This window comes from Chlorocebus sabaeus, chromosome 10 (assembly GCF_047675955.1).
Source record: "Chlorocebus sabaeus isolate Y175 chromosome 10, mChlSab1.0.hap1, whole genome shotgun sequence".
Taxonomy (NCBI): Eukaryota; Metazoa; Chordata; class Mammalia; order Primates; family Cercopithecidae; genus Chlorocebus; species Chlorocebus sabaeus.
Genome location: NC_132913.1, coordinates 98,001,748 through 98,017,183, shown reverse-complemented (window position 1 = coordinate 98,017,183; position 15,436 = coordinate 98,001,748). Strand labels below are relative to the sequence as shown.

General features: G+C 36.0%; 1 protein-coding gene across 1 annotated transcript in view; it reads right to left on the bottom strand.

Moving 5' to 3' along the window:
- Positions 1-15,436, bottom strand: part of CPS1 (carbamoyl-phosphate synthase 1) — a 119,642-nt gene that overhangs the window by 81,635 nt on the left and 22,571 nt on the right. The window contains exons 5-11 of the mRNA XM_007966137.3: positions 14,523-14,579; positions 11,601-11,693; positions 6,187-6,276; positions 4,020-4,148; positions 3,349-3,455; positions 2,360-2,498; positions 1,386-1,463 (exon numbers count right to left, since the gene is read on the bottom strand). Of these exons, the coding sequence (XP_007964328.1) occupies positions 1,386-1,463; positions 2,360-2,498; positions 3,349-3,455; positions 4,020-4,148; positions 6,187-6,276; positions 11,601-11,693; positions 14,523-14,579 (693 nt within the window). The remainder of the gene's footprint in view (positions 1-1,385; positions 1,464-2,359; positions 2,499-3,348; positions 3,456-4,019; positions 4,149-6,186; positions 6,277-11,600; positions 11,694-14,522; positions 14,580-15,436) is intronic.

The window sequence follows — 15,436 nt, the reverse complement described above, 5'->3', positions numbered from 1 at the left end:
TAAGAATTTAATCAAATAAACACTTCTGTTCACCTCCAGTGTTATAAAAAAGAAGTTTCCAACAAGCAATAAACATATCAGATGCCTTCTGAGAATACCAAGTTTATGGCAACTTGTATATCATTTGCTTCTTCTAAATCGAATTCTAGGTGGATATAACAATTGAAGCTATATCACTTAAGATATAGAAAATTAGAAATACTAATTTAAATTTAAATTTCTATCAGCTCTAAAAAACAATTTCTGAAGATTATTCTTAAACTTTGCCAAAGGATTTACTTCTGTTGTTTCACTAGATATGACAAATTACAGCAAAGAATATTCATTTTGCAATTATTGGAAAGACAAAAAAGAAGAATTATGTGAGAGCGGATATTATTACATATCTTAATTGCAATGTTCCTAATCCAAAGTACTAATATATGCTAATTTAAATTTTAAATTATAAAACTACTTAGCATGTGTTAGATGATGCACATAACTAAATTTGATTTATGAGTTTCATCATGGGTTGGTAATATAATACTGATTTTGGCTATTAAGAATCAGTATTTCCTAATAATATTAAAACAAGAACAAAATACAGATATCTAAAAAGGCAATTCAGACATGAGAGGGTAGAGCAGAGTTTGCAGAAAGAAAGCTCTTATTCTCTTCCCCATTTTACCTAGAAGACATTTCTGAGAGTTCTGACAATGAAGATTTTGCTACTGGAGGTCCCTGGGTGTGGGGAAGTCATAATAGACTTCAGATTTTTCTGGATGTCACCCGAAGAATTTATTTGGAAAGATGTGCTTGAAAAATGAACTAAGAGCTCACACAAAAAAAGTGAAAATATTTAGATTAAATACAAAACTCCTCTAAGCATTCTTTGTGGTTGGTTCTTTTCTGAAGCTGTCTGAATTATCTATGTATGTGCACGCATGCCCTCTCTCCCCTGCACACCCCTTCCCCTCCTTCTCCTGCTGCTGTTTATTCTCCCTTAGTGGCTACACAACCAGTTGCCATAGGGATTTTTGTGAAGTCACAGATGGGGGATTAAAATTTCATTTCAGTCATGAGACCGAGAGAGAGCAATAGGGAATTCATTTGCATAGTACAACAATTGTAAATTTCAGGACTAAATATATTAGAATGATAATGGGTTTAAATAAAAATAGCATCGCTTCGGGTTTCTTAAGGGCTTTCCCACTTTAAATTTTAAAAAAGATAAAAATTTCCTCTGTGACATTCATGGGGAGATTTTAATACAAAATGTGTGTTACCAAAGCACTCTTCTTGAGAATGTTCTGCTCAAGATCATCTGGGGTGATTATTTTGGTTTTTTTGAATTTCCACATTTTTTTTTTTTTACATACATAATAGGCCTCATCTTTCTAACATACCTCAGTGTCTGTTGGCCCTGGGGTGACCTCTGGGTGGAACTGCACAGCGAAGAAGGGTTTGCTCTCATGCATAATCCCCTAAAGGAATAAGAAATGGGAAGAAATTCCTTCTGTAATAGTGAACGTCAAGTGTGGCTATGTATTATTCAGGGGACAATAAAGCTCAAATTTAAAAACTGAGTTAGATACTTAATAAAATTTTTTTAACTAACAGTACTATTAAGTAACACGGTCTGATATCTTAAGGACTTACATATCTGACCATTTTGATAAGTATGGAAAATGGGTCAATGAAGACTCAACTGAATGTATTTTCCTTTAAAATAAATAAATAACAAATTTGGTCTATAGCCTTTGGGACCCTTCTGGGTTCTATTCAGAATAAACCCAAGTCCTCATCTTATCCCCAGGTCCTAAATTACTTTTCCAAGGGTCTTCTTGAAGACTACACCAATCCCAAGTAAGTCCCAGAGACCCACCTAGACTGGGCTCAAACAGATTTGGATCAACAGCCCACTAACATTGAACGTATAAGATAGTTGTTGATTAATGACTCAAATAGCTTAACAAGTCAACTGATGAGAGAATAAGAGAGAGAAATGACTTTTTAAAACACAGAGGGCTATGGGAGAAAACCTATAACTGTTTTTCAACACTCAACCAAATCACCAACAAACAGTAGAAAGGTATTTGCATCACAGTGTACTTAAAAATTCTGGGTGAATATTCTGAGTGAATAATTTATTGCACATTTCAAAACAGCTAGAAGAGAAGATTTGAAATGTCCTCAATACAAATCAATTAAAAAAATGTTTGAGGTGATGGTCATCCTAGTCTGATTTGATTACATATGATATGCATGTGTCAAAATATCACATGTATGTCATAAATATATACAATGCTTATGTATCAATTATTTTTAAAAACCCTGCATTTCTCATCACCAACTGAACAGGTTTATTGACATCATTTACCTCATTTGTTTGATCGTTGACATTCACAAAAAGTGGTTTCCAGCCAGCAGGGAGGGCGTTGTCCAAGGCATAGCCATGATTCTGAGCAGTAATGAAAGCCTGTCTGTTTGTGATATTCAAAACAGGCTGATTCTGCCCTCTGGAAAGAAAAGGAGAAAAACAATAGGGAAAAGGGAAAGTGAAGAGGATAATATAAACGTATTCCTTATAAAGTAGTGAAAAAGTAAAGTCTATTAAAATTTAAAATTTCAATTGCTTAGTGAAAATCAGTCTGTGAGAAAAGTCACAGATTGTTAATCCCAATAATTTTCCCAACAAAAATCAATTCAGGAAGCTTTGTTGAGTGTTAAATACACAGGTCTATTAAATTCTATAATCAGTTTTAGAAAAGGGGACATTGCGCTCATAACAAAAAGGGTTGCTCACCAGCTTAACAGAAACTAAGAAATACGAGTGACTTATTTTAAGAGAACTACAATAATTTTAAAGCCAGAGAGTTATTGGGAGATAACAAATAGAGGACTGCTTAGACCTGAATTGTACTTTATGTAGAGGGTGGACCATGGGGGAAAGCCTGATGTTTAATAAATTAATATTGTTTGAGGCAAAAAAAAAAAAAAAAAGAGAAACCGAGAGGATCTAAAGATTTCTCGGTTCTAAAGTCACACTTACTTTCTGAAAATGTTACAATGTTCTGAAGTCAGGCTTAAAATCAGAACAATTTCCCTTGAAGTATCATTTGATTGAGTATTATAACCTCAATTTATGCCAAGGGAAGGAAAATAACTTTAAATTATAGCAAGGTTATCATTAGAGAAGCCTGCTTTCCGAAAATGCAATAAAAGTGGTATCAGGTACTCAACTGTCAACCATGTAAGGTATGGCTATTTATTTACTCTAAAGAAATGGCAGGTAAGTTTTCTGAGTTCTTTGTACTTAGTTAGTATGTCAGAACTGGTTTACTGTAAGCAAAAGTGAAACTACCTCACCTGTTGGCCATGGACATCTTGTAGGTTTTGGCACCAGCAGCCAATCCTGTTATTAAGTTTCCTGTACTTATTCCAAACAATGGCTCCTTGCGATCACTCTCCAAAATCTAAATCAGGGAGAATTTTTATTAACCAATTAGTACAGTTCCAAAAAATGTTGCTTCTGAATGAATAAAAACAAGGTATCCTTTTTTCTTAAGAAGGTAAAGAGAATAGTAACTGAATTAAAGGGGAATATAAAAAAGGACATGATTGACAAACTTGTAGCATTAGAATTCAATAAGATGTACTTTACATTCAGACTAAACTAAACCTGATTTAATATTTCTTTAGAGACCTGCAGGTCTTAGGGTCCCAAGGTCATGATGAGGAAACATGAGTTGCCAGTTCACAACTGTAGGGCAAAATACATTTGACCATTGGACTCCAGTTCTTTTAACTCAAGGACATGATCCCAAAGTTACTTTGCCTGAAGAAAAGCCCTATTTTCTCTGATATTCTCTCCTCATTGGTTCCCCTATAGAATATCTCTACTGACACTGCCTCAGAAGTCACAAATACCAGCATTGAAAAATGCCTAAATAAATAAAATGTATCACAGCCCTTTCAGGGTACAGAGCAGAAGCCCCCACCTCCCACACAGACACATGTTAATTCCAGGTTCACTGCACCTTTCTGACATTCTGAATTAGTGGTTCTGCAAGAGCTGGGTTTCCCGGTCCTCCTGCGATCAAAATCCCATCATATTCCATCTTGGTGAAATCGTGATTCCAAGGAACTAAGTGCACTTCAGCTCCTCGCTGGAAAAGAGACACAAGAATGACGAATTTAATAACATGTTTCTTTGCCAAAGTATAATTTTGCTAGACTTTCTCTTGACTAAACATTCCTTAAAGGGAAGGAAAAATTTGTAAACATTTCAAACAATGCTGTGCAAAAATTTCTTTGGGGCCGGGCTTGGTGGCTCATGCCGGTGATCCTAGCACATAGGGAAGTTCAAGGTATGGGGGAATTGCTTGATCCCAGGAGGTCGAGACTAGCCTGGGAAACAGGGCAAAAACCCTATCTCTACCAAAAAAGATAAAACAAAAATTAGCCAGGTATGGTCCCAGCTACCCAGAAAACTGAGATGGAAGTATCACCTGAGCCCAGGAGTCACAGGTCCCAGCGAGCCAAGATCACACCATTGCACTCTAGGCTGGACAACAAAGTGAGACCCTGTCTCGAAAAAAAAAAAAAAAAAAAAAAGAAAGAAAGAAAAAAAAGGAAAACAATCACCATTAAAAGTTTTGATCCTGAAAAAATAGATAATGCACCGTCCTGCACTCAAGAGAAGTTTCAGTGCCTATAAATGCCATGATTGGACTGACAGGAGAGTAGGTTACCTTCACACTACCAATTGCAAAAAAGTACAAATCCATTTTCTGCAAATGTTAAGTTGGCCCACATCAGAACTTTTTCAGTCTTGCCTTTTTGTCTTATCAAATTTTAACCAGCCTTCTTTCCTAGGGTTTTCTCATTATCTGTAAGATTTATATTCGAATGGAAAAATTAGAAATTTGTTTTAATATAAAAGCACATAGGAAGGTGTCTTTGAGGGTTTCCCATGAAGCATTTCCTGAAACAAGGATTTGAGAGAATAAAAGCTTATTTGGAAGGTACTTCCTTCTAATCAGAGAGGAAGTGACATCATGAAACACCCCAATAAAGTATGCATTAGCGAGAAGTTACCACTAGGGATAAGTGAAGTTTAAGCCCACTAGGGCACTCTGAGAGCCCATATGGAATAGTTACCTTAGAGACTGTCTATCCATGGGACAAAGGAGCCACGGTAGTTAAACACTGGCTCTTCCTGAGTTTTGGTTGGGGGCTACTCCAGAGATCATTAATTCTATGCCATTTACTGCCTGCCAGTAGGCTCCAGCCATCAGGCAAAGAGATATAGATATTAGAAATTGGAAGATGGGCAACATGAATTAAAATGGTAACTTGAGAGTGAGATACCATTTCACTCTTAGAGTGACCTGTGTAAGGTCTTAGAGTGACCTTAGAGTGACCTGTCTAAGGTCATCCACAGCATCTGCTACCATGCATGCTATCCATGCAAATGTTTGTTAATAAAATTGAAAAGAATTTGAAATCATGATTTGAATATTGCTGATATTCTCTAATAAGGAGGTCCAATGAAGAATCTCCCAATATGCATGCTAATTTGGTGTTATGCAAATGTGTGTGTGTGTGTGTGTGTGTGTACGGAGGGGAGATGTGTAGATAGAGACAGACTGAGAGAGGAGTGAGGAGAAGGAAAAATCCTAACCAAACTTTGTTTAAGAAACATTATTATGATGGTTAAGTTCTCCTTGAGAATTGTTAAGGTTTAATTTTAACTGGTTGTCTAACAGTTGATATAAAATCACTGTGACAGTTCACACTGTGTCAGGGCATGATTCCTACAAACATGTGGTGCATAATAAATGTAGGCCCAAAGAAGACGCTATCAGACAGGCTCTAGCTTTTTGGTCATCTCTATACCACAAAGAAAGTGAACACGATGCATCTTAGACTGTCAGTCAATTAATGACAAGAAAAGTCATCATTTTCTTCCACGTTTTAGTGGCCCTTGAGGTTTTTTTTTTTTTTTAAGAAAAACCAAAGCAGTCTATATCTTTAATTTGAACAGGGATAAATGTGTTATTTTGTAAATCAAAAGCAACAAGAAGAGTGTAGACCCCCGACATTCTGAAAGAATGCATAAGTTCCCCTGTGACAGAGGAAATTGGCTGAACACTAATGGTCAATATGGCAAACCCTCACCTTTGAGATGAACAAATTACTTACCTTTACTAGCAGGCGGATTACATTGTTTTTAATCCCACAGTCTACAGCTACCACTTTTGTGGGGTTTCCTTTGCCGTACACCTTGACGTCCTGCCATTTTAAAAACCAGAGAATGAGAGGGAAGTCCCAGCTATGGGCAACAGACCAAAACCATAAACACATCTGACAATGCTTTGCACTTAGATTGGTAACAGATTGACTGTTAACTACTAGGGAGTGACTGGCAGTTAACAAACAATTTGTAAGAAAGGCACAGCAAGTGCCACAGACTGTATCTTTTTTATGAGAAAAAAAAGACTTTACTGTTTTATATAAACTGTTGATTACAGTAATAACAATGATCTCTAAGAAACTGGTTGCGTCCATAGTTAACCATCTTTCCCATGTTTTGCCTCATTAACAACTACTAGCAATGAAATTTTTAAGTATTATTGCCTGATTCAGCACTAGACAGATGCGGCAATAGACACATTGTGCTTTAAATACCACTTGATCCTCAACTTGCACTAAAGATCGAATGGGGTAAAGCTGAATTACTGTACATTAGGCTTCTTCAGTGGGGCCTAATGGATAAAATCAGTATGAGAGTCACAGGAATTGCTAGGCAGGTATAGACCACCAGTTCCTTTAGGTTGCTGTGCAATTGTTTGCATTTAAATGGTAGATTTCATGAAAAGACCCCAGAGCATATCATAATCATTATGATGTCTAAAGCACGGCTGGGAGGCAGATCTATTTTCACAGGCATTAACCCAAGAAGCAGCTCCCCAAAGTCATAAAAGGAGAAATAATAGAAATAGAGAGAAAGCCTAGAAGGCTGGGCACACACACTGGTTCCTGCTTTGAGAGTTGTTAGCTAGCACACTGTGAATTTAGGATGATTTCATCATTTTTGAAAAATTTCAGATCAAACTGAATATTTGAAAGAACAGTTTATTTTGACTGAAATATCTACCTCTCCATTAAGTCTATATAGAATGTGAAATTATAATCCTTAGACTGTAGTTGAGGAAAAAATATATAAACTATATGTGTTTTTTTCCCTCCCACTGACTATTCTGAAGGAAAAAAACATACCCCCATCCTTTCATAATCTGGGGGAGTTATTGCTGAATTGAATGCCACAGGTATTCTTTCCCACCAAATAATTTGAAAAAGTTTAGATCTATTCTTAACCTTAGGCTTCTGCTGTAAAATAAAGCAATATTACCATCTAGTTGTAGCTACAGAAAATTGTAATTACAAGACAATGAATGAAGTTATCAACATTTCCAAGGCATGTAGCCAAACAAAACTCACAAAATATATGTAATCTCCTGATACAAATGCACATTTTATCATAGCTATAGTAACATTATTTAATTGCACTGGCATTAAGAAACAACAGAGCCAGCTTTCACCATTGCAGCATCTCCTTTGATTTGACATAGATAAAAACACAGATATGCTCATTTTTGCTGGTCTCTACACAAATACATTAAATACTATCCAGAAGAATAACAGAATTTACACAAGACCTCATGAATACTTGCATATATGGATTTGTGTTTGTACTTACGAGAGAGGAATATATTATGCAGCATTTTTCAACCTTGCTTGACCACAGAATTTTTTCAGATGAACTGCTCCACACCACTGTTTTCCAATTTAGGAAATGGTAGACTAAACCACCAAGGCAGTTCTCAATTCTAACATTCTATCATCTATCATCACCCTCTATCATGCTATGTTTCAAACTAAATCATTTCACAGGGAAATATGTAAAACAAAGGGAAGTCATATGAATAGGACCAATTTTAAAGTTAAAAATCAGAAGTGAATATTGCAAACACCATGATCAAATTCCATACATATAAGTAATTACATATCTAACTTAAAATTCATTTTCTTTAACAACACATGTTTTGAATGCACATCCCTGCCCGACATGGACATCACGACTCAGTACTAATTTATAGGAACCCCAAACCCTTGTCTCTCATTTTCATATGACAGGAGCCGGAATACCAGATAATATCAATGTGTGCTTCCTCTGAGTCTTACATGTTACTGATCAGACTATTTGACTCTTTGAATAACTTTTTTTTAAAAGCCTTTAAAAACTCTCATGCTGGAACTCTTCCTTACGAAATGTTCTCTATACTCCTTCTGATTGGTGCTGTATCACAGCATGAATATTTTCCCAGATGAACAGGTGTCAGGAAGGGCATGGGAACATCCTTTCTAAAGACTCTCAGTGACAAGGTTTGGTCACAGGAGGGGGTAGGATACCCATACAAGCAGAGTCTGTTTCCAGCATATTCACATATTCACATATTTTACCATTTCTGATTTAAAATTCTTGAATCCTTACTCTGAGTATGTAAAAGGTAGGAGTGAAACAATGCAAACTTATTTGAATATCATTACATGGTAGTATAGCGATGGTTACTAATAGTATAACTGTTAGTAGTATAACCATTATTTGTAGTATGTTGAAAGGCAGTATGAGATGATGTTTTCTGAAAGGTAGACATTAGACCAAGCCTTCCTACATATAAATCCTGTGGCCATTCACACTGAGGAAGGTATTTAATCTCTCTACACCCCAGTTTCTTCATCAGTAAATGAGTTCCTAATAATATCCATCTCATATAATTGCTTTGAAGATGGAATAAGTTAATCAGTGTAAAGCATTTAGAAGAAACCTAGCAGATAATAAGTACTCAACAGATCGTGCCTATTTTTTATTAATAAGACATAGTTATTAATAATGATAAATTTATTATATGAATAATGGAGATCATAGAACCATAAGAAACACTGATTAAAGGATTTGAAGGGAAAATAAGAAGGTGCAATTTCTTTACCACCAACTTTAACTACCATTTACTGGCTTTGTATATTCCTTTATCTATTCACTATTTGTTTACCATGTACTATGTGAAAGGTACTATGGACAGTGCTGGGGATTCAAGTAAGTAAACCATGGCCTCTCCTCTCAAAAAGCCAACCAAGACAAGTGAGACAGACAATCTTTCCAGAGAGTTAAATTCAATATGTTCCTGGTTATACTGAAGCTATTTATTAAATGACATGGAATCCAAAGGTTAGCTGAGTCATGGAAGCTTCACACAGGAACAATGAGCTGACTCTTGAAACTGACTTCTTCAGACAAGAAGGGGAAGAAGCAAGCATGAGAAAAGGTTCGTAGGTAGAGAAGCAAACATATTCAGACCTTGTAAGATGCAGGCCAAATAGAAAATAGGTTCACAGGGAGTCTTGAAGAGGTTTCTTGAATTCATGCAGCAGAAATCTAGAAATTGAGCTTTTTAAGGCTTTTCCATCAAACCCCCATCAAAATGCAAAGAAAAATAGCATGAGGTTAGCCACAGAGACTCTGGAGTCACTTGAATTCAAATTGATGCTAAATTTGGGCAAGTTACATTTGATTTTATATAGACTTACTTGCTAAGCTTATTTCTTCATCTATGACATGGAGTTTTTACAAAAATTAACTGAGTGTTCAAAATACTTGGTTGTTATTATTTTCCTCAAAGACCAGAGCTACCACGTTGAATAGACCATGATAATTATGAAATATCATAGGCAAAAAAGTGTATGTTTGCTATATCTAGGAATAAAATGTTGTAGTGAATAAACATATTTAAAATCAAACTTTGTGTCCACATGTACTTTTTCTATTCCTTCCTGTCAAAGAATTTCAATCGCCTTTGTTGAAATAACACTCACTTTCTACTTGGATAAAGTAGAGTTTCTCTGAGAGACTCCATTGCCACACTGGTGATGGAAGAGAAGTTTGCAGCCATCTCTGCTATAGTATAAATAAACCCCAAGGTAGAACCAGCCAATAACAATGATGCCACACAGACTTTCACAGGGCTAAATTCTCCACATGTAAAGCCCCGTGGTAACCAAATACATAGTCCTTGGAAAGAGAAGCTCTATTTTTATCTCCCATTGTATGTAGTAAAAACAAAAGGTAGCAATTCTTCCTTTAAGTTTCAAAGTGGATCAAAAACTTTTCTTTAAAAAAATTTTATAGCAGTATCCCATAAACATCTCAGATATTGAATGACATAATCACTATGCTCAACCAAACTAGTTGAAATCCTTAGGTGAGAAAATAGGATGATCTTTTACCTGGCCACATTCAGCGCCTCCTTCTCCCATTTGTATAAGCCGCCTAGGCTGCTATATCTGTTCTTGCTATTACTGCTCGGTTCAGGGTCTCATAAGTTTTGTTCCAATAAGTTACAATAACCTTCTAGTTCCTTGCTCTTTTATTCAGTTTTACTTTGCCTCAAAATGACACTGAATGAGTTGGCAATAGTTTCTGGAAGTGCTGATTAGCCAATGATATGAAACCTTCTAGACGTAGCTTCATTCAGTCCATCTCCACTCATCCTTGCCCAAGTGTGTAAACCAATAGGTGTGAACCCCTTTGTTCAGCCATCCCAAACTGTGCGTAACTCTTCAAACATCTGTACCTCTATGCCTCTTGGCAAACCATCCCTTCTGCCTGAAACAAAGTTCTTCTGGTTCTCCATCGACCTAACTGTTACTATCTATCTGCTCTTTGTGTCTCGGAACGAGGCTCACTCTTCCACAGAGCCTTCTCTGATCCACCTATCCCATTTCAATGCTGCCCCATGCATGCCCTTGCAGCATGCTATGCACACTCCAAGGACAGCATTTATCACAGGACTCTGCACATGGTGATTTACTTGCTTGCTTGTTCCACAAAGCTCTATGTTCCCCCAAGGACAGAGACTGCAGCTCAAGAAACTCACTCACACCTACATTCGAAACATTGGTTTCGATCAAAACCAATGAACTTCTTTCTAAAATGTATTCTGTACCATTTTATAAATGTATACTAAAGGAATTTCACTTTAGGGTGACTCAGTCATCATTATGAACATCAATTTTGAAACAAAGCTATAACACAACAAATCTTTAGTGTATGAATAAATATTTTTCCTGCACAAAATGCCCCAGACTCTGATTACTGTACCTCATTTCTGTAAAATTCTCTTGGCTATCTGGCAGGTTACTAGCTCTGACTCCTCATCATCACTGTACCTATCTTTGGCAATTCAGTGCTCCCTTTATTTGACATTGTTAAAATCCTAAGCTGAAGAATCAGAAAGGGTGGAGGGAACACTAAAATAATAGTAAAAATCCTCTAAATCGGGGCATGAAGTTTCCCATGTAAGCCTGTAGTAAAACTTACCAGCTTTAAATGCACTGATTTTGTAACGTGTATTTTAGCCGCTAAAAAAAGGTCCCTTTTTTCCCTCAACACTGGTGCTTCTGGAAGATAAATTCTGCCTAAATGAAGATTTTGATATTTCAAGAAAGGTCTAAACAGGATCAAATAAAACTTAAAAATATAAAGGAAAACCCCTCACCTTGGTTGAAACCTCAGCAATCAAATTCTGTTTATTTGGATCCACAAAATCCACAGGCTGACCTTCAAATTCAATCTTCCCAAGCATGGTACCCTATCAAATTAAAAAATTTAGTTAAAAGGAAGCAACGATGAAGGTGTTGACAAGATAAACTCAAAGGGACTTTAAACAGCTGCTCCAAGATTTAGATGTCTTTATAACCACTCATAATCATCAGTGGAAGATATTCGTCTTCTCAAACTGAAAAGATTAAGTAATTTGCACATGCATTTTGGGAAATACTCTTGGAAATATAATTAGTTCTTCTAGGGCTGACACCATTGCCTGATGTAGGCAAAGTCAAAAGGCATCAGAATTCAGGTCTCTAGGCTCTGGGCTGATGCAAATTGGGATATTTAGTAAACTTACACTCCTCGGTGTATATGACCTAAAGACATTTCATGAGAGAAGTGGACAAAAAAAATCTATTGAGACAATAAGGAATCTAAAAATACCAAAAAAATAAAAAGAATGAGAATTCATTTATTGTGATAGTAATATTAATTCACAAAGATGAAATGCAACATAAGTCATAAACTTCTAGAATTTGCAACGAAAATATTCACTATTTTAGACATGTTCATGTCCAAGTGTTCCCAAGGGCCTGAATTTACAGAATGTTCAACCCTTTGTAAAGTTTTCGCAAACTACTCTTGCTAGCTTGAACATGACAATGTCATCTTTTCTCAGCTATATCTTGAGATTTAATTATTTGTTAGTAAGTCTGCTTTTAGAAAAATGATATGCTATATTTAGTAGTCAAGATTTTATTGAGGGGTAAAAATTCAAAATAATTCATTGATTTGCCCTTCTCTGACAAAATTATTGCATTGAAGGAAATAGAAGGAATCCTTCATTTCCCTTTTAAATGTATTTCTTGGGGGAGAAGTCACTTGGGGGTAAGTGAGAGTAGAAAGTACCTATGTGTCATGCAAGCATGATGGTTATTTCAGTGCTATTATTAAATTCAGAGTGCTGCCTCTAAGTCTGGGAACATTACCTCAAAAACACCTTTCACTTCCATAGTAAATTACTAAATTTCGTGGTGGCCTGTATTTACTTTTAGAATCCAAGTCACATAATCCCTTGTCTATATTTATGTATCCCTAATTTTGAAATTTGATTTTCAATTCTCCTTCCCCTTTTCTTAAAACATTCTGAATGAAATACGATCTTATTTTTCAAACTAAGATTAATAGAAGTGAAAGCCATAATATACATTTTAATACGAACCACCATCACTGATAAACAAATATGAGGCAATACTATTTTGTCTATGCCAATCTATTCAGCCAATTTTGAAAACCTAACTACCTATGATAAAAGGAGGGCTCATTTTAACCTAACATATCACATGAAAGACAAGTGTGGTCTTGTAAAGTTTTCCTGAATCATTAGGCCTGACTATATTTTATTCAACCTGCCAATTCTGCCATCTGAATTGATTTTTTCAACTGTATTCCTTTCCCACCTTTATAGTCTCGTCATTGTTTACTGCTCACACACATCATTAGGCTGAGAGAACACAAGAATCTCCCTGGGATATATAATTTCACTAACACCTATTCTCAGAAAAATCATGGTAGAGTGAATAAAATCAGAGGTGGGATAGAATGATGGCGTAAACGCTGTCTTCCTTCTGGTCATGGGTATTTGGACATGTTTTTATTTTCAAAGCTGTTTTTCCTTCTGTTTACAGAGAGCCTGTATCCTAACAAGAAATCTGCAAAAGATTTTTTTGAAGATTCCTTTTCCCATATGTACTTTTTTTTTTTTTTTTTTTTTTTTTGAGACAGGCTCTTGTTGCCCAGGTTGGAGTGCAGTGGCATGATCTCAGCTCGTTGCAACCTCTGCCTCCTGGGTTCAAGTGATTCTTCTGTCTCAGCCTCCTGAGTAGCTGGGATTACAGGTATGTGCCACTACACCTGGCTAATTTTTGTATATTTAGTGGAGATGCGTTTCACCATGTTGGTCAGGCTGTTCTCGAACTCCTGACCTCAAGTGATCCGTTTGCCTCAGCCTCCCAAAGTGCTGGGATTACAGGCGTGAGCCACTGCACCCAGCCCACATGGGTAGTTTCAAATTGTATCATTCATCTTTTTATTTTTATGTAATTATATTTAGCAAGAAAACTTTAGTTGCATTTGGGGCATTTAGTTAACATTAGTGAAGTAATGTTTCTTTCTGATTTGGAATGTGGAAATTTCAAGTAAAATAACAATAAACTCAACAAGCAGATGGTGATGAGATATTCTCAGAGGAGGGGTCAGATGTTGTAGCAATCAGACATGAAAGCAAAAGATAACCTTCCGTTTTATCACCTTGGTCATTGATATGGCCTCAACAAAGACTATATAATTGAAGTAACGCATGCAGGACTTATTTGGCACATTCATGAAAGATAATGCATTAATTTAACAGATAACTCTTTCACAAGGACAAAACAAATAATAGTAACAATGCTGTACACTTCTTGGAGTGTATTTTTCAGCATGTAGGTTTTCATTTCAGGCAACATTGTTATGCAATTTGTTACCTTTTCCACTTGTTTCACTAAAGTTCTATCACATGAGCTGAATTATAAATGCCTTGACTTGTTAGTATAATAAACACATAGTGGATACTCAATAAACTGCCAGGTGAATGAATATCAAGTCCATTTAGTTAAAAACATACCAATCAAATATTCAATCTTGAAAATTACACTGAAAATAGTAAAGCAAAATAACAGAGACCCAAATAGCAGAAGCTGGCCAGGTTCACTCCTTTACATATTAATGGATCCCTTAGGCATTGAGGGAAACATACATACATACACACACACACACACACACACACACACACACAGAGAAACATAGATTTGGCTAAAGATGATGATTATACCTTATCCCGAATTATTTTAGTCAGCATTCTTGTGTCCACTCCATAAATTGCAGGAACCTATAAGAAAAAAATTGTAGTGACAGTGAAATTGGAGGAAATTAAATCCAGCATATTGTTTCCAAGTTACAAACTTGGCCTCATCTATCTTCTTGGGCAGTAAATAATTTCTCCACTCTTTCTTTTCTCTGACCCAGGGTGACTGTGTTGTCAGAACACGGTAAATTGTTGCTACAGTTAGGCACAGGACTCTTAATACCTAGGTTCTTTCTCAGAGTAAAAAATGAGAAATTCTGAACATCAATCTTCTGCTACACTTCGGTTGCTTTTAACCCAGGATGTTAAGTAAGTTAAATCACACTGGTGAACTTCATAAGCAATAATATGCAAATCTATGTTTTGAGCCAAACGTTCCTGGCACAGAGTAGGCCCTCAACACATTTTTCTGAAGGGCCATGTTGAGTAGTCATGTTGTTCTAAAACATGATCATTCTATTAGTCCATCATGCAAGACTACCATTTGTTTTGTTTCTTTGACTAGGTTGGATAGAGACACATGTAGTATAAAGAAAGAGTAATGAGTTAGGAATCAAGAAAACAGGCTCTATTCCCCTGGAGGCTTTTTATTAAAACAAAAATTTTTAAAGAAGTTAGAAGAATGAAAACAAGTTTTAGTTTTTTTTTCTTCCACTAATTATCTGAGAAATGTTTAAGCAATGTATTTGTTCTCACCTGTAAATTGAAGGAGGTGAACTGGTTATTATTTTGGATTCTTTGCTACTCTACATGTCTGTGATCATGGAAGAAGATCCAAAGCACATTTTAAAAACGAACTTACAAGCCATTGGTTAGGCTTACACTAAAATATTAGTTCTGACATGGAGAACCTATGAGAACAAGGGTCAAATAACAAAAGG